The sequence below is a fragment of the Curcuma longa genome, chromosome 2 (assembly GCF_044706935.1).
Source record: "Curcuma longa cultivar G26 ecotype Majalengka, Jawa Barat chromosome 2, ITB_CL_G26_1.1, whole genome shotgun sequence".
In the NCBI taxonomy this organism is placed as follows: domain Eukaryota; kingdom Viridiplantae; phylum Streptophyta; class Magnoliopsida; order Zingiberales; family Zingiberaceae; genus Curcuma; species Curcuma longa.
In genome coordinates this window covers 3,004,929-3,026,327 of record NC_133862.1, presented here as the reverse complement: position 1 = coordinate 3,026,327, position 21,399 = coordinate 3,004,929, and the positions used below count along the sequence as shown (strand labels likewise).

The 21,399-nt window shown below is 36.6% G+C and overlaps 1 protein-coding gene across 1 annotated transcript; it reads left to right on the top strand.

Annotated features, from left to right (window-relative positions):
- Nucleotides 1-1,514: 1,514 nt before the first annotated feature.
- On the top strand, nt 1,515-20,853 carry LOC141821230 (calcineurin-binding protein 1). The gene is given in 21 exon segments (XM_074708631.1): nt 1,515-1,728; nt 1,828-1,902; nt 5,007-5,126; nt 5,197-5,237; nt 5,984-6,195; nt 6,296-8,385; nt 12,490-12,705; nt 12,794-12,941; nt 13,037-13,434; nt 13,510-13,742; nt 13,844-14,054; nt 14,213-14,368; nt 14,469-14,626; nt 14,712-14,904; nt 18,287-18,681; nt 18,786-18,966; nt 19,107-19,271; nt 19,273-19,340; nt 19,411-20,059; nt 20,135-20,213; nt 20,379-20,853. Coding segments are annotated over 21 exon segments (5,997 nt in total). The 5' UTR covers nt 1,515-1,725; the 3' UTR covers nt 20,585-20,853.
- The last annotated feature ends 546 nt before the right edge of the window (nt 20,854-21,399 follow it).

The window sequence follows — 21,399 nt, the reverse complement described above, 5'->3', positions numbered from 1 at the left end:
ATAAGTTTTGTGATAGATACAATATTTACTGTATATATATTAATCCTTGCTATGTGCATTTGAAATGTTGATGAAAATTCTTATCATAGTAAATGAGCAAAGCAAGGATGTGTGTGTGTGTGATTTTTTTTTTAATCTTTGAATCAAAACTTACATTCTTGTGTTGGAGTATAAACCATAATGGAAAAAGGATCAAGGCAATTTATCTGTTTTAAACAAAAGAATCACAAGATGCTTGGCTTTTTAACTTTAGGATTGCACCATTATTTTTTCAAGTCTATGAGCACAGTAGTTGTTTCCTTCGGGTTGGTCATGTTAGAAGTGAGCTTGATGGCTCGATACAACTTGAGGATGTACTCAACAGTTTAGTGACTCAACAATGGGTTGGTTTGCGCCCTTGGCTCCTTGGATCATCATCTTGGAGAGGGATCCATGGCTTGGTAATCCCTCAAATATTGATACAAGTTAAGTGGTTGGTCAAGGCCAGAGTTGATGAGCTCTCTTTTCTTAGTATAATATTGTCCCATCTAGATGCTTACACTGAAAATTTTGAGAACCTTGCAGCCATCAAATGTCTCTTAACTTCTATATTTTCTTAACCTCTATAGCTTGATACTTTATATTGAACGAGATTTAAGTAAAGATATAGATACAAATTCTATTATAGATGAATTTTATATTTTAAAATCTCGTAGAACACAAACTTTATTGAATGATATAGTGTAAATGACTTTTATTATTATTATTATTATTATATATATATATGGATAATAATATATAATTCATTATATTAAGTCAAGCCCTCTTTAATTTTAATTTCTAGATCTGTCCCTATCCTCGAGCATCAATTTCTTCCACGAGGTACACACCCACTAATATATATAAAATCATCAAATACTTACCCATTTAAAATACTTAATTTTTTTATAATTTAAGTATTCAAATTACCAAACTAATTACTTCTAAAAATGGACAACCTTCTCTTCTGATTTGCCCATCAAATAAATTTAAAAATATAAATAACTTCTTACTCAACCGTCAATTTTTTAAAATTTTCATCTCTCATAAACATTTAAAATACTTAGTGAACATACACTACTTACATATGCAATGATTCATTACGAATATTTTTATTTAATTTAATTTTTATATTTTTCATATTATATTAGACTATTGAACACTTATCTATACTAAATAACTTATCATAAGCCATTTTGTTAAAAAAATAGATCTCACTCACAAATCTAATATCACCCTCATTTCTTCAAAATTATAAAGTTTAACTTAAAAGATAAATTAATTTTGTAAAGCGCTTTAGATAAATAAAAGAGTAGGTGAGAGAAAGGATGCCTTATAGTAATTTAAAAAATCAGGGAGGCATTTTGTGAATTTTACAAATATTCACGTGGCGTATTGTAGTCACATGATGTCACGTGGGAAAGAGCAGAAATAAGGAGTTCTTTAAAATATTTCAAATCTAGGGGCGTGATTCGGAAAATTCGCCAGGACAAAAAATTGGGTTCGTTTGGAATCGTTCCTCAATCGGACCCGGACCAAATCGGCGTCCTGAACCGACTCAACTCATCGGGAAGACGAAGCAGCGGAAACCCCCCTTCGTTCTCGCCCCTCCGCCTCGTTTCTTCCACTGCAGAGGGAAGCAGAGGCGGCGGCGGCGACGGCAGAAGTAGAGGCGAGGAGCGCGGCGCGACTGACTGACCTGGCGACATGGTGAGCTCCCAACCCGTTCATCCAATCGCTGCCCCGTTCTCCGTAAGGGTCCGCTTTTAATTCTTGTACTCTTTCCTTTATTTTTGTCTCTTTCCACAGTTCTCCATTGCGGCCATCAACGAAAGCGACTCCGGAGGCAAGTGGGAGCCCCTTGCCCCCACCAAAGAAGCTCAGGCACGCGCCGTTCTTTCTTTACATCTCTTGTTGTTGTTGTTGGTTATTCGGGCTTAAACTGATTGAATTCTTTCGGATCCGTTATCATTTGCTGTGTTACCTAGCTGAAAAAGTTTACTTTTTTTCTTGACAATAATTGGTTTCTGGTTCGCATTTGATCCCCCTACTAAGGTTCTCTGTAATACCGGGGATTTATAGGATTGTTGCTAATGTCAATAGCTACTATTCTGATGCATTGTGTTCCTAAAAAAGAACACAAATGTGTATGTGAGTTTATTATTTGTAATCTGATATGTAATGTCGTAATATATGTGATTTTTATTTTCTGGAGTCAACTTTGTGGCACTGGGAGTTGTATTTTATAAGAAAATTTTAGAATATTAGAGGAGAAGATATTTTAGACACTAGCTAGTTACTAATGTATTAGTCATCTATTGATACATGGTTTATATATAATGACATTTCCAATTGGCTTCTTGAAACGTGAAATCAACTGTCTTTTGTTTTCATTGGATTTCCATGGTGTTTGTTTGTTGTGTTTAAGTTAAGGGAAATATAAACAGGGCTAGTTATCATACTGGTTAGCCGCTGTTGTTGTTATGCTCCATATTCTTTCATGGAATGGGAATATTATTCAATTTAGAGTGTTACAAAGAAAAAATGAGTTTAATTTCTTTGGGAAAGCAGAATATAGTGGTTTGAGAACCAAGTAATATTTTATGCCTTCATTCTTCAACTGTTGATATTATGCTTGAATTAGTATTATGAAAGGCATAACTCATAAGTGGTAGAAGCAGTCGAGCTCCTCTATCGCCCAGGGTTTTAGGAACTAATTCCAAACAAAGGTGCTCAATTGAAAAAAAATAGTAAAAAAAAAAAATTGAATCTCAACACAGATTCACTGAAACAAAACTTTCATTAAATTTGATGAATGGAACAATTATGCTATACCATGCTCACTTAATGAATACAAGTTGGTTGCCAATAATCTAGTTATATGATTTGGGGTGCCATCCACAAATCTTCTACTGCTGTGTCTGATGGTTTGGCAAATTGGGTTGAAAGGTGGAGTCTGCCCTAGCTTCTGAACTTTACTTTGCAAATTCTGTGTATCTGCTGCCACAGGAGAATCAATATTTACATTTTTTCTGAAGGAATTTGGAGTTTGATGGATGTTATCACGAGATTTATTAGCAAAACATATGTGATCAAGCTTGGTATGCTTGTGGGTGGTTGCAAAGGTTGTCTCATCCTATTTTTTGTAGGGGTGATGACAAGTTGAATTTGCTTCCAAATATAGGCAAATCTGTAAGAGTTTCTTAGTGAGAACCAAACTTTGTGTCATCTAGCTCCCTATATTATGTAAAAGAGCCAATCATCTCCTACATTAGGGTTTCTAAAGGTCACCTAGTGAAGTGCTTGCTTGGGTCCTTACTGTTTATAGAAGCATTTTTCTGAGTTTCACTTTGTTGAAGGTGAGTTCCTATTCTTGACTCACTTAGAAACTTGATGTTTTCAAACATTTAGTTCATAATTTGGCTAATAATTCAAAATATCTTATAATTTTGATAATTCTGAGAACAAGTTGAAAAAGCGTCTCCTTAGCAACTATGTATTTGAGTTGTGTTATTTACTTCACTATTTTATGGAGGTTCTGAACTGATGCACCAATCTTGTGAATTTTGGCCAGATTATATCATCCATTGTTTTTTGAAAAACATCTTCTTAACAACTATGTATTAGAGTTGTATGTTACTATGTTCTTTACTTACCCACTTCGTTGAGGTTCTATCAAGGAGCTTGATCAGTGAGTTTTGATAAAACATCCATCAAAAAATTCGATACACTTGATCTGATGCCCGCAATCTGTTGAATTTGCGAGGAATTATATCATCCATGTTTTATATGTTATGAAAAGGGTTCAGATGACTGTTGGGCCATCTGATTGTGTAAATACATGTAAACATAAAATAAACCTTACTGCAACTATTTATTAGGTGAACTCATGTCCATCTTGAGATTAGTTTCCATGTATTTGTGCTAAATACGCTTTTAGTTTGGCTCTTGTATCAATAATATAAAGTTTGATTATGTGGTTTCTTCTAACTGTTCTCTACTTTGAAGCAAAGTTGCATCATTATTAATTTATAATGTAGAAGGCATGTCTTTTAGAGCTTGGCTGATGATTTATAAAATGCTTGAGAAGTATAGTAATTTATTATTTCTGTTTAGTTGAAACAAAGAATACTTCCTTGTTAATACATGAGAGTTTTACGGTATCTGCTATCCCCACTTCTTTTTATTTGTTCTGGAAGATTCTTTAATCCTGTTCTCAGATCAGGTTATGACTAGTTGAGATGACATCACACCCCTAGCTGCATGATGTTGGGTCCCAATTCTTTTAAGTATAGGATAAGATTGTATTGAGAACATTTGCTATCATCAAATTACTAGGTTGACATTGGTATGTCAGTCAATTGTGAAAAGTGACAAGAACAACAAAAAAAAAAAGAGAAGATGACACATAAAAATTCTTCCTTAGGCACTAAACTTTGTGCAATTGAAATGGAAAAAACTATTTCATTCAAAGAAGAGCTAGTTTAAAAATTTTCATGCTACTTTCTTCTTTTTTTGGATGTTAACGTCTTTTGACCACACTTAAATAATATTACAGTGTAGTTTGTAGAATCACTATTGGTTAGAAATGAAGAATTTGATTTTGGTACACATGGTCAAGCAATTAACTAAAATGGTTAAAGTTGAAAAGAACAATCTTCTATCCCAACCTGATGCAGCAACCCGCTGTATGAGTCATTCACAAGGAGTTATGCTCTCTTCTATTGGCATTTTGGGTTTATCCTTTTTGAGTATTCTTAGCCGCTCTCTTTCCAAAAAAACTCGCTTGGATATGCGTAGTTAACATGATATTTCTTGATATTACTGCTACAATCTTGCATTGGAAATTTTCTTCGAAAATCTGTTGACTATTATCTTCTTTTGTGCATTTCACTATTCTATAATGTTTGGGCACTTTACTTATTTGATTTTCTTTTTTTTATTGCAAAAATTCATTTGTTCAGAATTCTTATCCTGTCATTTTTTAGGAATTTCATCTTTCCCAAACGTATCATGAAGGCCTCTTGAAATTGCAAGATAAAGATTATATAAAAGCTCGTGAGCTTTTGGAATCAGTTTTAAAAGACCCTATTATATCAAGTGCTCAGGTAATTAAGATAAAAAGTGAGTCTTTTAGCATCATTTATGATGTCACTAAGATTTGTTTCTTTTCATTAGGTTGGTAATGTTCCTAGTGACCGCCATCTATTACAGCTAAGGTTTGTAGCCCATAATACTCTGAAGGCATACATATAGAGTTTGCTAAACAACTTCTCTTACTACAATGGGATACTGCTAATATAATAATGTTTTCTGTTCATTTCATGCTAATTATTTCTAATGTAGAGTGTAGAAGATAGCTAGTTTGTGTCGGGGGAATGTGAAGGATGGCATGCATCAAATTTACCTGACATCATTTTTCTAGCATCTCCCAGTTGAGAATTGAGAAAGGAGGTGACCAATTCTTTGTGGTCATTGAGCTACGGGGGGATAGCCACTCCACTAGTGTCTAATAGGAGGAAATTGGTTGACACCACTGAGATAGATTGATTAGGACTTAGGAGGGGGATAGCCACTAGCGTTTAATAGGAGGAGAATGGTTGACCAGCCTGAAAAACATAAGAGTTTATGTTCTTTGTTCATTCTTGGATTTTTTCTAATGTTATCATGCTGGTAATTTTAAGTGGTTAAATGGTCAAGACCATGTAGAAAATTCAAACATGCTTCAGCAAATAGAAAACTTGCTGGTTCCAGTTTTGATTGGCTGATTCTTAAAAGTGTCAATTTTTTGGCTTCAACTCGATCTGAACTTACACTAGTGGCAGGTCCATTGAGTTAAACCACCATGTAGGGGGGGGGGGGGGGGGGGGGGGGGGGGGGGGGGGCAGTTTAACATTGATTGCATTCCAGGACTTAAAGTTTATGTATAGTTATTGTTGTTTTTCTGATGATTGATTTACTGCAGATTCTTGTCACTGAAGAATCTTGCAACTGTATTCCTTCAACTAGGCCCTATGCATTATGAGAATGCACTTCACTGCTATCTCCAAGCTACTGAACTTGATGAGACTGACTCAGTTGTTTGGAATCACCTGGGAACGTTATCTTGCAAAATGGGTTTATTGAGCACTTCAAGATGGGCCTTTGAGCAAGGATTATTATGCAGCCCTAATAATTGTAAGGCTACATGATGCTCCTTGTAGATAGAGGTTCAATGAATGTATCAGTTTGTTCTAGATTTATATTTTCTTTTCCAATATGATTGTAATTGCTTTAGGGAACTGCATGGAGAAATTACTTGAGGTACTGATAGCCATTGGGGATGAGGTTGCATGCCTTTCTGTAGCAAATCTAATACTTGGACATTGGCCATCACATTCTCGCGCTTTGCATGTCAAGGAGGCTATTGAGGATTCAGAGCCAGTCAATGGGAAGCCATTTGCAGCTCGTGGTATTGATAAGCTAGAACCCAAACATGTTAGGCTTGAATTTCCTGAGAAAAGAAAATTGGAAGACAATGAAGTTAGCAATATTAGTAAATGCAAAAAACGCAAGCTAGCCATAGAACTGCAGTTGATTGGAGCAACATGGTCAACCCTTATAGATGCAATCCTAGGCATCTTTCATCAGTCAGCTACTGAAGATTCTGTGCCGGGGTTTATGGATGATCTTGACTGCAGAAGAAATGAAAAGTTTTCTAGTAGGCCTGGAAAAGGATTATCTGGTGATGGAACCGCTAATTGTAGGAGCTTTGGAATCCAAACCATTGAGAGCATGGGTAGGTTTGCTGATGTGAAGATAGATATTCACTTGAATGAATTTCCAGAGACTACTATTGATCCTGCTAAAGGGAAAGATCTAGGCTTATCTCCTGTTGGTGGATCTGCATCATTGGGCTTCCATGTCCTGGAGAAAACAGCAATAGTCAAAGAAAAAGATAGCAGTACAGATAGAGAACATCCTCAGGAAAGGCGAAGCACAAGAATTGAAAGGCTTAGAAGTCGGAAATCAGGTAAAGAAGAATCAGAAGCTAGTGGTAAAAATCAGGCAAATATTGTCTTTCAGATTTTGGAGCCCTTTGTCTTACGAAGGTCAAGAATTGAAGATCAACCTTGTACATTCACTTCTGATGGTATTTCTCCTGACTATGTTACTTATAACTCTGAAGTTGAACATAAGGATGTTGTGCAATTTGTACATAAAATTTCCAAAAACTCTGGTGCTCATCATGTTGTTCATTTGTTGTTGGAAGAGGTTGCCTACAAGCATATTCCTTTTCAGGATAGTTTTGTCAAGTTGCTGGAATTAGAAAAGTTGACTAGAAATTGGGGTCAGGATCGGTCTCCATTATGCAGCTTATTTCTCTCTGAGATATACTATGACCTGGGATTGTGGGTCGCTAACAGATCAAAACAGTTGGAGTATCTTTCTGAGGCCTCTTATCATCTTTGCAAAGTTATTGAGTTGGTAGTTTTTGATGGTACAAATGACTTAATTGTTACAGACAATCATTTCAGCAATACCCAAACTATGATGGAGATGAATGATGTTAAAGGAGGATCATTGCATGTAGATGAAAAGGTTGAGAAACAAAATATGCTTTTGTCAAACACTTCTGGAAGTGTAGGAGAAGCAAACTTAGGTGATTCTCTCTTGCCAGGAAAAAATGAACATATCTCTACTATAACAGATGATACTGCTTTTTGGGTGCGTTTCTTCTGGCTAAGTGGTAGACTCTCCCTTTTTGAAGATTCCAAGGCAAAAGCCTTCAATGAATTCTGTATCTGTTTGACACTTTTGCGGAATAATAAGAAATTGGAAGAGGCTTCTGATTTTGTCTTTCTTCCTCATTGCAAGCTCATGAGATTAATAACTGTTGATAGAATCCTCCATGAAATTAACTTACTGAAATTGGATTCATTACTAGGGAAATGTTCTGATGAAATGATGGATAAAGGAATGTTCATGGAATGCATGAATATGCTCTCTCCTCTTCTGCTTTCTACTAAAGAGGTGTATCTGGATAATATGTTTGGTTCACCGAAAGAAAAAGATAGAAATATGCCTATGGAGTTATCTGCCCTAAATCTTCTTCTTTCAGCATGTGAAAAGACAGAACAGATGGATCTTCAGGTATATCTAAATTGTCACCGAAGAAAACTTCAAATGTTGACTGTTGCAGCTGGTATGGAATCTCCTATATTGCCAAGGGGAAAAAGTCTACTGCTCAAATCTTGCGGTGCTTATGAAGTTGACTTGGCAGAACCAATGAACAAAAACTGGAAAGTTCTGGTTTCTGAAGAAGTAAAAGATATCTCTCGAACTGTAACTCATGTGAAGAATTTTATTGATCAAGGTGGCTATAATGTGAGTTGCTTGAGTAGTTAATTATGGATTAAGCTTTGACCTTGTTTTTTTGTTGATGAAAAATGAAATTAAAAGTAATTTTTATTTGTCAATGTCTGAGTAAATATTCAAGGCTTGAATTGATTTTGTGAGTTTCAATTCCATGTTGATGAGCCTTGTTTCCATGATAGTCAGCATTCCGGTGACAGAAAGATATTCCTCTGCGTTCATGGTGGCACTGGTTTGTGTAGACTAATTAAGGTGTCCTATCCTTTTGGACTGTATGAATTTGGGGCACCTGATAATCCTCATTACCAATTTTCAACACAGATGAGCACCTACTGTTTTTGCTTCTTCCTCAACCTCATGCAGGGCTTGAACTATTTGACTATTTTATTTTCATCTAGGGTCTCTAGATCTGCACATAGGATTATTCATCTCAGTGATCAAGTGCATTGATTATGGTGTACTACTAGAATGTTTCCTTTAGTTATTAGAACAGTGTCAGTGTCTTTTAAGTTGCACATATGTTTTATGGGGCTTCATATCTTTGGCTGAACATTTGTGTCAATGTACAGGAAAACAATACCTTATTTTCACCATTCAAAGGTTCATTGTCTGTGTGGGAGCAGTTCAATGTGCATAAAAACAAGTGCATCGCAATTTTAATCTTTTATCCTTTTATTTTTATCTTCTTGCTGAGGTGAGTGCTCAGTAGGTTCAAGAAATACCATAGGCTTTCTTCTTTACCATTCTAAACTCTAGTGACATAATGAAATGAAGGGCAATCTTTGTGTTCTTTTCTAGTGTGCATTCTTGTAGATTTCAAAACTGTGGTGATGCCAATAAGCTTCTGATCCTTCTTTATGAAATTTTCCCTATATTTGATCAGTGAATGCAACCAGTCCATTAGAGATTGATCTGTGAGGTTCTTGTTGCAGCTAACCAGCCTAGGCTGCAAATCATGTTCCTTTTGGCTTTACCACAGAAAACCCATGGCAACTAGTTCGTTTTGTACTTATCAAGATTGTTCATTTTGTTCAGGAAATAATGCTTCCTTCTTGTTGGGAGTAACCACATTATTTCAATGTGTTGGAAGTAACCACATCATTCCAATGTGTCGATGATATGGTTTAAGTTTTGTGATTTGGTATCGCATATCTAGTATGCAAATAGTCATGATGACACGACTGGAGAGTGCACTTGCTGCTTGAGGAGCTTGTTGACTTGATGAGATTGAGTTGTGGACTTGATGATCATAGATATCATGTGCTCGAGGTTGGAGACTTGGATTGAGTCGAATGAGGAGTTCGATTGACTCAGTCAGATCAAGTTGTGCAGGTGGCGATCATGGAGATCGTGTGCTTGAGAGCTTGGCTTAGATCGTGTTACTTCATTGAAGCTTAGGTGCGAGTTTTGATGGATTTGAGAGTTGGAAACTTAGATTGAGTATTAGACTTGGAATGTGGACTCATATATTTGAGAGCTTGTCTTGGATCAGTTTGCCACACTGGAGCTGGCTTGGTCTCAAAGCTAGAGGCTTGGGTCAAGGTCTTTGCTTGTATTAGGTTACCACACTAGAGCACAGAGAGGAGCTCAGTGGACTTGAGGAAATGAAAATTTTGAAGCATGAGATCCATGACAGATTATGTTGAGTGGCTATAATCTTTAGTCTTTTGTCTTTGAGCATATAACACCATTATAATTATGTGGCGATTACCTAAGTATTGGGATGGATTCCCAAGTCATATCTTGTCGATTGGCTCAAGTCTTAGACCGAGATGAAAATTTTGAAGCATGATATTCATGACAGATTATGTTGAGTGGCTATAATCTTTTGGCTTTTGGATTTGAGCATATAACACCATTATAATTATCTGGCGATTGCCTAAGTAGTGGGATGGACTCCCAAGTCATATCTTGTCAATTGGCTCAAGTCTTAGACCTTTGCGTAAGCTTACAATGGTCAGTAAGCCAGTGAGAAAAAAGGGGGGGGGGGGGGGGGGGGGGGGGGGGGGGGTGTTCCTAACACTGGAAGCATTTTTATATTCAACTTAGAAGTCAAAGAGATGTGATTTCCGGGTTCAGCAAAATGATTATATTCTGAGTCTAATCAATTTGTTAGTTGACTGACCTTTGGTAGCCAAGTGGCCTAGTTGTTGATTGAAGTTCTAAAAAGATTTGAATATTGAAGTCTTTGAATAAAAGCTCTTGGATAGTTTTTGGGCATGAAATTTTACATCGCAAATTTTTTATGCTCAAGTGGAGCAAGTTCCCAAAAAGATCCAAGAACCTGATAAGGGTTGAAGGCTTCAACATCTTAGGCTATTTGATAACTTACTCTCTTTTTACATTCATTTCATATCTTAAGAAGAGGTGAGAGAGGTTCTTACATTCGTTTCATATCTTAATAAGAGGTTAGAGGTGATGATTATTGCAAATGAAATCCTTGTTTAAGGTCAAAATATGATAGCTTGTGAAATCTCATTAGTCGGGTCAAGGCTTGAGCGTTGTTTGTAGAAATTTACCACCTTATTATCTTTCACCCTTTAAGGTGATAATAGTAAAATTATTTAGAGGCAATGCATTAGACTCGTTATAGTCTATGGAGTAAGCGAGGAGTTTGTAAACCACATAAAATATTCTTGTCATCATTGTGTCTATATTTCTCTTATTTTCATTTTTGTTACATATACTTGACACAAATGAAAGACACACGAGCATTTACAGTGACTAAATGTTGGATTGTTTTTCTATTTGTGCTAGTGATTGAGAGCTTTTTGAAGCCTTGTTTGAATGAGGCTTGATGTTCGATTAGTTGAAGCCTCAAATCTTTAATCCAAATTGAGCTAGAAGGCTTTTTTGAATGTCCTCGCGTGTGTTTTTCATCTCATTCAAGAACTTTCCTGCCTATCAAAGGGCATGGCATGTTTTCCTAGGCAAATCAAGGCAGCTCAAATCAAGGGATTTGCACGTCAAGAGCATCTCAAGATCAAATCAAGGGAGTTGCAAGTCAAGGGCTCAAGGGCATTAGATCAAGTCAAGGTAAGCTAGGCTAGCTCAACTTAAGGGCATGTCCGGTGGCTCAATCAAAGACCGGTCAAGGGCATGTCCGGTAGCTTAATCAAGTCAAGGGCATATCTGGTAGTCACTGAGGCGCTGCTCAAGTCAAGGGCATGAGTCTCTTTGTTTGAATGAGGCTTGAAGCCTCAATTCTTTAATCGAAATTGACCTAGAAGGCTTGTTTGAATGCCCTCACATGTCAAACTCTCCAGAAGCAGAACCAGAGCTCGTAAGGTCACAGGTACCAGCTTTCAATAATGAGTTTGAAGTCCCTACCGATGACTAACTGGAAAGCTCACTTTCACCTCCCCCAAAGCTAACACATTTCTGAACTATCACTTCCCTAGCTGAAAACAACAAATCATCCAAACATTAGTCTCTAACCTGAAACTGTATGCTCCACGTCCACACTTGAATGCTAGTTGCTGGAGGTTTTTCAAATACATATGGTCATTTGTATGCTGTCTTCTGATCAGTTATGATGAGCCCTCAAATATTTTAGTTTATGATATTTAGATTGCTCAATAGGACTTTTACTAACTTGAACATGGTCATCATGAATTTTTTTTCTTTATTTTTCTTCGTTTGAATGAATTTATTAGCAAGGTTATATGGTGCATACGTACCTCATATTAGTTTATATTTGTATAAATATGAAAATATTTTTCCTACAATCAATTTAATTGCAAAACAGTTGCAAATATTTGATGCAATTTAGCTAAGTTGTATGTACCTTTAGTATCTTTCTAATTTTGTAGCTGGCTATAAATTTTGTTTAGTTCCTTGTCCATGAGGTTGTCTTTCTTCCAATTTCCTCTGTGTTCAGGAAGACATCCTTTGTTTTACCTTTACACTATTGTTGTTTCCTGTTGATTCCCAATTTCACGTTATCTATTACTTATCCAATTTTTCTCTCCTTTTTAGATTTTTTTCCCATCTACAAAAGTCAATAAATGATTGTGAATGTGTCTCCTGATTTTCTAGTCCACCATAAATTAAGTAATGCAAAGATGATTTTTGAGGGCCTATGTGATAGCAAATTGACACTGTCTTTACTTGCAGGATGATTTCAGTTCCTTGGTTTGTGTTATATCAGATATTCAATTGCTGCTCCTGACAGTTATGTGCAGTGCAATAAGAGCAATTGTTGGTCAAAAGTTTTCAAGTTCAGTAACTTCAGGTCAAACTGATCAACTGGAGAGCTGGTGCCTGGTAGATGCAGCCACTGCATTTTGCAAACTCCAACACCTTGACTCTTTTGTTTCCATCAAAACCCAAGTAATCTATGTGCACTCACAAAAATATTCATATTAGTTCTTTTCTCCTCTTCCCATGTCACTGGCTATCATTCATTTTGATATCATAGGTTGACCTAATTGTGGCTGTTCATGATTTGCTTGCGGACTATGGACTTTGTTCTGCTGGTAGGGACAGTGAAGGGGAGGAAGGCAAATTTCTCAAGTTTGCAATTAAGCATCTTTTAGCTCTAGATGTAAAATTAAAACAATTGACTGGTATGTGGAAAATATATAAACTGAAATGCACTAGTTTTCATAAAATAGACAGAAAAATTTTAACCATGAGATGTTTGACCTATATTTACTTTTAGGTGCAAACGGACAAGAGGAACCTACATCTCCACGTAAGCACCTTCAAGAAATTGTCTCTGATTGCAATGTCACTTATGATCAAGGTGAAAAGGGTGATGATGCATTGCATACTGGAAAGAGGGCTGAGTTAGACTCTACAGTTCAAGAAAGTCATAACACTATTGTTGGCGATACTGCTAGTTCTCTTCCTGAGGAAGAAATAGAGGAAATAGAGTTGACTCTAGATACTGCCTTAGATCAGAGCTTTTTTTGCTTATATGGACTCAAGATTAACCTTGATTCTTCAAATGAAGATGAACCGGCCATTCATAAAAACACTAATCGAGGAGAATACCAAACTAAAGAGCAGTGTGCTGATGTATTTCATTATATCTTACCTTATGCGAAGGCTCTATCAGTGAGTTTTCCCCGCCTTCATATTTTTAACTTGTGAATGGAAAATTAAATTAGAATATTGTTCTTTTGATGATAGAGAGCTGGTTTGGTTAAACTTAGAAGGGTGCTTCGGGCTATCCGTAAACACTTCCCCCAGCCACCTGATGACATGCTATGCGAGAATGCAATCGACAAATTCCTAGATGGTGTGGATTTATGGGAAGATAAGCTCCAAGAGGTTTCTGGACTTGGTGAAGGTCGTGAATTGATAACTAATATTATATCTAACGCAAGAGGCCTTGAAACTACAAAACGATCATCTATTGTGAGGTTTGTTTGATGTTTGGAACTTTGTTTCTGTACATCTCTTGCATTTTTTCTAATGTTTTCTTTTGCTAAAATCTGTTTTATATTTTGACTTAAAATTTCAGCTCTGAGCAATACCTAGAGGTTTATGGCAACTTGTATTATTTTATAGCCCAGGCTGAAGAGATAAGTGCTATTGACAAATATGCTGGTTTTGTACTTAAAAAAGAAGGAGAGGAATTTGTGGAACAAAGTGCAAACCTCTTTAAGTATGACCTACTATACAATCCATTGCGATTTGAGAGCTGGCAGAAGCTTGCAAATATTTATGATGAGGTATTAAAATCATATAATGTGTTCTTCAAGCATTTCAAACACATGCAACTTATCTTTCATTACTATTTTAATGAATTCTTATTTAATAATTAATTTATGTAATTGTTGATGATGAAACCTATTTCCTTTTTATCATGTATTTCTTGGCTTCACACCAGGAGGTGGACTTGTTACTGAATGATGGCAGCAAACATATAAGTGTATTAGATTGGAAGAAGAATACTGCTTTGCATCAAAGAGTTGAGGCTGGTCGAAGGAGGAGTAGACGTTGCTTGCTAATGAGTTTAGCTTTAGCTAGTACTCCATCTCAGCAGGTATTGTTACCTATGGTGCTTCCAAGTTAACTGATATACTATCTCGACATCTTGATCAAATAACTAATCACCCAGCCCCTTGTTCCTTGGATTGTTCCAGAGTCAAATCCATGAATTATTGGCTCTTGTCTACTATGATAGCCTTCAGAGTGTTGTCCCATTTTATGACCAGAGATCTATTGTACCAACAAAGGAATCTTCTTGGATGGAATTTTGCAAAAATTCAATGAAACATTTTGAGAAGGCTTTTGGGCTCAAGTACTTTTTTTTGTATGCCTATGTTCTATGTTTTAAAATTGTTTGAATACATAACTGACAGTAGTGTTGCATGTTTCCAATTTAGATCTGAATGGCTCCATGCTTTTTACCTTGGAAAACTGTGTCAAAAGATGGGGCAATCACCTGCTAAAGCACTGTCTTACTTCAACAAAGCGGCTCTACTAAATTCTTCAGGTGTTGATCCTGTGTACAGAATGCATGCATCACGAATGAAGCTGCTATATAGTCATGGATATGAAAAAATAGATATTCTTCAGGTTTGCCAAGATTACAATTAACAATTAGTTTGTTTGATGAGAGTGTTTTTCTAGGTGGATTTTATTTTTAGCTTTTTATAGAAGAGTATTTTATTGCTAACATAAAGGAAATGTTTTTGGTGTATCTGTGATACCAGCAGTTCACTCATCATGTATTAGCTGCACTTTGAAAGATTTTCTTACAACAGCATAGATTGATTCTTAACATTTTATCATACGTTCCCCTGCTTGATTGATATATATTGTTGATTTTTGTTGGCACAATGTGATGTTTGAATTTCTCTTACATAAAAAATTGACTTGCTTATGTCTATTGTTAGGATTTGAGAGAGCTAGGGGGGGGGGGGGGGGGGGGGGGGGGGGGGGGGGGGGGGGGGGGGGTGAATAGCTATGATCATTTCGATGATGTTGCACAGCGGAAAACTTGAAGCGAGACAAGCAAACCAGGAGCACACGCTAATAAGCATGGTTTTGCTTCGTTCACCGTCTCTCAAGGTGATTACGTCCAAGGCCTAGTCCTAACGACTACCACCACTAGTTGTTTTCCTCTTTCTCGGATCAAATTCAGAAACAGGGAAACCTCTTATAATAGTGTTACAAAAATTTAGCGCAAAGGAAATACAAAAGAGAAGAGACAAGAAGATTTACACTTTGCACACAATAGCTCTTCCCCCTTTTCACTTGAAGATTTTTGAGAATGAAGACCTTTACGCTTGAGATGAATAGGAGACTTGTAGCTTGGATGATTGTGTGAAAGATGGCTGAAGACCCTTTTAAACTTCTCTCAATCGAGCTACTTTTCATACTTTTCTGTCACCTCCAATCGATTGCTATCACCATCAATTGACTACTATAAAGGTTTGACCGCTGACACAGCTGTTGAGCGATCACTGACTTCAAATTAGCGGTTGAAATCATCTTGGTTTTTGAATACGATTGCTAGCTCCTAGTAATCGATTGATAGCTATCAGTTGAATTGGCCAATCGCATTGGAAGCGTTATGTTCGACCGAAAGATGCTACTAGTCGATTGCTAGATCCTAACAATCAATTGATAGCTATCGGTCGAACTGACCGATCACATTGGAAGCATTCTGTTCGATAAAAATAGGCTATCAGTCAATTGCTAGCTCTTAGCAATTGACTGCTAAATATTGATCAAACTGGCTGGTTGAGTTTGGGGGTATTCTGTTGCGAGAAATGGTTTACTAGTTGATTGCTGCAACACGACAATCAATTGGTAGGGTTTACTGTGCAAACCTTGAATTCGGGGTTTAGCTCAGTAACGATTGCGACCTAAACCCTTTCCATTTAGGGTTTTGATCACCAGTTGAACTGTTGAAATGAGCAATCGATTGATAAACCCTAATTTAGGGTTTCCACATTCAAAACCTCAAACACAAACCCCTTTTCTCTATTCGTAATGTACTAGTCGATTGCTAGACTCTACCAATCGACTGATACACAACTTTCAGTCATCCTAATGGTCGAAATATGCCTAACTCACTTTCCTCGTCTCACGAGTATTTCATGTCAGATAAACCTCCTGTTTTTTGGACTTTTGTGCTTGAAGCTTCTTCGTCTTCGAGTCTTCATCCACCCTTGCATCTGATCTCTCGATCTGCTTGGGCTTTTCTTCTGCTAAGAATCCGGCCCTTGGCCTCCTTGGACTTCCGTGCTTTGTATCTGGTCGTCCGACCTATAAGATTTTTACCTTGTTAAGAATCCAGCCGTCGGCCTCCTTGGACTTTTCTCGCACACTTATCACACAAGTAAGATCCAACTTCTTTACCTAAACTTAAATACTCATCAAACATTGAAACTTCGTATCCGGAGTATGATTGCACCAACATCTATTGCGCTCAAATCACTGTATACTATACTGTTATTCCTTTTATTTTCTATTCCCCTCTAATTCTGTTTCTGTTGCATTTAATATGTTATAAGGTACTTATCCCATTCTTGCTTAAAACTTTACCATATTCCAGATTTCATGTTGAGGTTACATGGAACTATGGAAGATTTTCAATAATTTATTACTGTATGGTCATATGTTGTTATTCTAAAATTGATAACCTATGAAACTGAGGTTTGATAATGTTTAGGAGTTATGATAACTCCACGATACAAATTGATGAAAAATCGACTGAAATGTAATTATTAAAGTGTCTTCTTATTTTACTTTAATTTTTATTATCTGATAGGTTGGTAGGGATTTGCACTTGTGGCTTCACATTTCGGCATTTAATTATCTGATTCAACTAATGTCTTAATGCAACACATTCCCATTTAGTCTCAAACCAAGCAATGAATCATGCACCTTCCACCTGCTAGTCATGTATGTTCGAGCACATTTTTTTGGCTGTGTATAATTTTGGGAATACTAGCAGTAATAGCATTTTGACCATGCTTCCATGCTAGCATTTTCTATTGTTCTTTGGTTCGCGCTCTCTCAGTATTGAAAAAAAAAACCCTTTAAACTGGCACACCAAGCCCCCTTCATGAGTTATTTATTCTTTTGGTCACATCAGCGTCTTATGTTGATGAAACTGTTATGCAACATTTGGTGATGTACCAAGCGTTGCAAATTCTGGCCAATGCTGGTAGGCCTGTGTAAATGAAATTGTTGCCCTCAATCTTGAACTTCTAAAATGATAGAAGCTTTCGTTATTTAATGGTTTAATGAGTTGATGCCTTCACTCAGAAAGTACAAGAATAATATCCATAGATTGGCATATATTCTGGTATTCAATCCAATTAATGTTTCTTAGTAATTAATAATTCAACCATTCAGGATTCAATAAAAGTGAAACTTAATGCTTGCTAAGGTAATTAGGCAAAAATAGTCATAACTTGTTTACTAGAACATTAGTTTATACTAGTTATATCAGATCTTTTACAGAATCATTGTTCAATGATATTCTTTTTGGTTTGTCTTTATAAACTTAATGTTTGCTAAGGTAATTAGGCAAAAATAGTTATAACTTGTTTACTAGAACATTATCTTTTACAGAATCATTGTTCAATGATATTCTTTTTGGTTTTTCTTTATAAACTTAGATCATGTTTTTGAATGTCTATACTCTTTAGAAAATATCACTATGAAAAGATTCCTCAGACAAATAGTGTTTATTTTTCCTACAATACGTGCTTTATAAGCATAATATGTCAACTACTGATTCATCCTACCTATTATTCACCACATATTTCTAAGTGAAGTGATATTTTCTTCGACTATCATTATGTTGCTCTCTTGTTTTTTTGCCATCTTGCATCAATTGCCAATTATAGAACTACTTAGTAACTATATGAGGGTGCTTATGTTCTTTTTGTGTGCTTGGCTATGTGATATGGTTGACATGATTACTTGCATGCGGTTTCAGGTTGTTGCTGCACATGCCTTTCATCAATCAACAAGGGAGACAATCTTAGACATGTTTCAAATGTCAAACGAAGATCTTATGCAGTTTACTGCAGATACCACTGATGTCCCTGTTCAAGATGATCTGCAGAAAAGAAAGAACATTGATCCAAAGATATTAGAAAAGGCCTGGCATGTACTTTATGATGATTGTCTCGCTGCTCTTGGAATCTGTGTGGAAGGGGAACTGAAACACTTCCATAAGGCAAGGTACATGCTTGCTAAAGGGTTATATAGAAGGGGGGAGTCGGGAGACATGGAGAGGGCAAAGGAAGAGCTCTCCTTTTGTTTCAAGTCATCTCGATCTTCATTTACTGTGAACATGTGGGAGATTGACGGCATGGCAAGAAAGGGAAGGTAACTCTCTTTTTCTTAGTTTATTATCTGTGGTTCACGTTCTGTCGCATAGAGCCTAGTGATGATGTACATTGCCCTCTACTCAAGTACTACCCTTGATCCAGGAGGAAGAATCCTGGCCTTGCTGGGAACAGAAAATGTCTCGAGCTCAGCTTATCTGAAAGTTCTAGGAAGTTCATTACTTGTGTACGTAAATACCTGTTATTCTACTTGAATCTTTTGGAGAAAACTGGGGAGCTGTCGACTCTGGAGAGGGCTTATTCGTATATCAAAACAGATAAGAGGGTATTTTTTTTTCTATTAATACCTGCTATTTGTTCTTTAACAGCATCTATATATTATGCATAAGCCATTTTTTATTTAATTCTATGAACGGACTACAATATGTCCTTCTAATGATAACAAATTTCATAATATGCGTTCAGTTTGCTTTATGCTTGGGAGATATCATACCGGTTGCTCTTGGAAAGTACATCCAGGTTCTGATTTCATCAATACGGAATACCGAGAATCATAGTGCAAAAAATAATTCCCTTTTGATCGAACAAATGTTAGAAAAATTGTTCAACATCTTCATGGATCACGCGACATATGTGGACAGATATAATCACCTTACCTGAGTTAAAGATGGCAGACCTATCTGAAAGCAATCTCTACAGGTAGGTTAAACTTTCTTGTGTTTGCATCTGCATCAGCCTCATTGCTCATCAACCTTGTTTCCTGTGGCAGTTACATTCACCAGTACATCCACTTGCTGGAAACTGACATTCGTTTGGATGCACTCGAAGCGATTAACGAAAGGATCAGGAAGCGATTTAAAAATCCGAAGTTAACGAACAATAATTTGGCCAAAATTTGCAAGCATGCATCTTTAGCATGGTGTCGTTCTATCACCATTAAGTTGGCGTTAATTACTCCTCTAACTGATACCAGAGAGCTCAACCATAAGCCAGCCAATATGGAGAATAGCCTACTACTTTTCGTCGACCTACAGCCTGACGAACTAATGGTTTCTCAGTCAGAAGGCACTTTTCAATCCAAGGGGCTGGATATGAACTGGTTTGAAGCTTTATGCAAAATCAAGAACGTGCAGGTTAGACAAGCATTAGAAGAAAATATGGAGGCTGCCGTTGCTTTGATGAAATGTACCTACAATTTCTATCGAGATAGTTCTTGCGGGACGCTTCCGATGGGCATCAATCTTCACACAACATGCTTTTCCCAGCCATCTGTAGAAGGCCTACAGCAGCAAGGAAAGGAGATGGTTAATATCCTCGACTTAAGTATCCCAAGGAAGCTGCTTTTATGGGCATACACTTTGGTGCACGGGCGATATTCCAATATCGCAACCGTCGTAAAGTATTTCGAAGATGCCAGGGTAAATAATAGATTGAATAATTGATTTAGCTACTAGTAAGACTCTTCCTGAGACCTACTTTGTGATTGAACACAGGCAAGGATGAAGAGGGGCACTGTGCTGGCTGCAACATCACAAGCAAGCATACCCGCTGCTGTGACGGTAACTCATGCAGGTCGGTTACATTCTTCTAGGACTCCATTATTTTTCTTTTTTTGTACTTCTAAACAGGTAAGTAATGAATCAGATGCAACTTTTTAATTACAAATCCAATTTTCTCCATTCAATTGAGTTTTACTGTAAGCTTCTCGTTTGCATATGACATGATCTTGGTCGACAGCATCAGGAGCTTGTAGAGAGAAGCCCGAAGGCCATGAGCTGCATGCTGAAGCAGAGGACACTCCTTCATGTTCCGCTGCTCTGCACTCCGAGGAAACTGTGCGTGTTTCTGTTCCCGCTCTCAGTGAAGCTCAGAAATCCGTTGCAGGATCTTCACAACTTCAACGTTGCAGCACCACAAAATCAGATGAAAACACCGATGCGTGAAATGCCAGCATTTGTTTGAATGGATCGATCAACTTATACCAACAGTTTGCCTGCGCAAGAGCTGTTGGAATCAGAAGGCACTAATTGTTATCAACCGATATTGATGCACAAGGCAACTTATCCTACTGCAACAACATCACCAGCAGAGAAGACCAGTTCTTTGAACGTTGAACGTTCAAGGAAGATGTAAAATTTTTCATATTTTGTGGGACTTCTGTTTCTACTCTTGTTTCTTTGGGTGCATATTAAAAGTTGTTCCTTCTTTCAAACCTTATATGATCTTGCTAATAATTCTTTTGCTTTTGCCCCTTATGTAAAAAGTGGAATCGGTCATCCTACGGTTTCACATTTATAAGGAAGTAAATCGGTTGCATGATCATATTGTTCGAAGAGGAACCTTTGTTCTTTTATGCAATTCTGTTTCGTCAAAAATTATAATTGATTATGCCCTTCAAACTTGGCATTTGGTGTAGGTTCATTTATTCCATAGAAAATAATTTACGTGTTAAATGTTTTCCCTGTAAAATAAAATAGTAGTTTGATTCTATACTTCCCTTACAAATAAAAGAGTTGCTTGACTTTGTGATTCCCTTACGTTTGAGCTCTGTTTAGATTAACACAAAGTAACTATTACAACATGTAAGATTAAATTATTTTTTTTAAATTAACTTGTTTAAAAAATATTATATGTAAAATGCTTTTATATAATATTTTTTAAATTAATTTTGTTTGGTATTAATAAAAATCATTAAAAAAAAATAAAATCATCGTGGATAACATCTCTTTAAATAGATATTATAATATTGTAGTAGTCA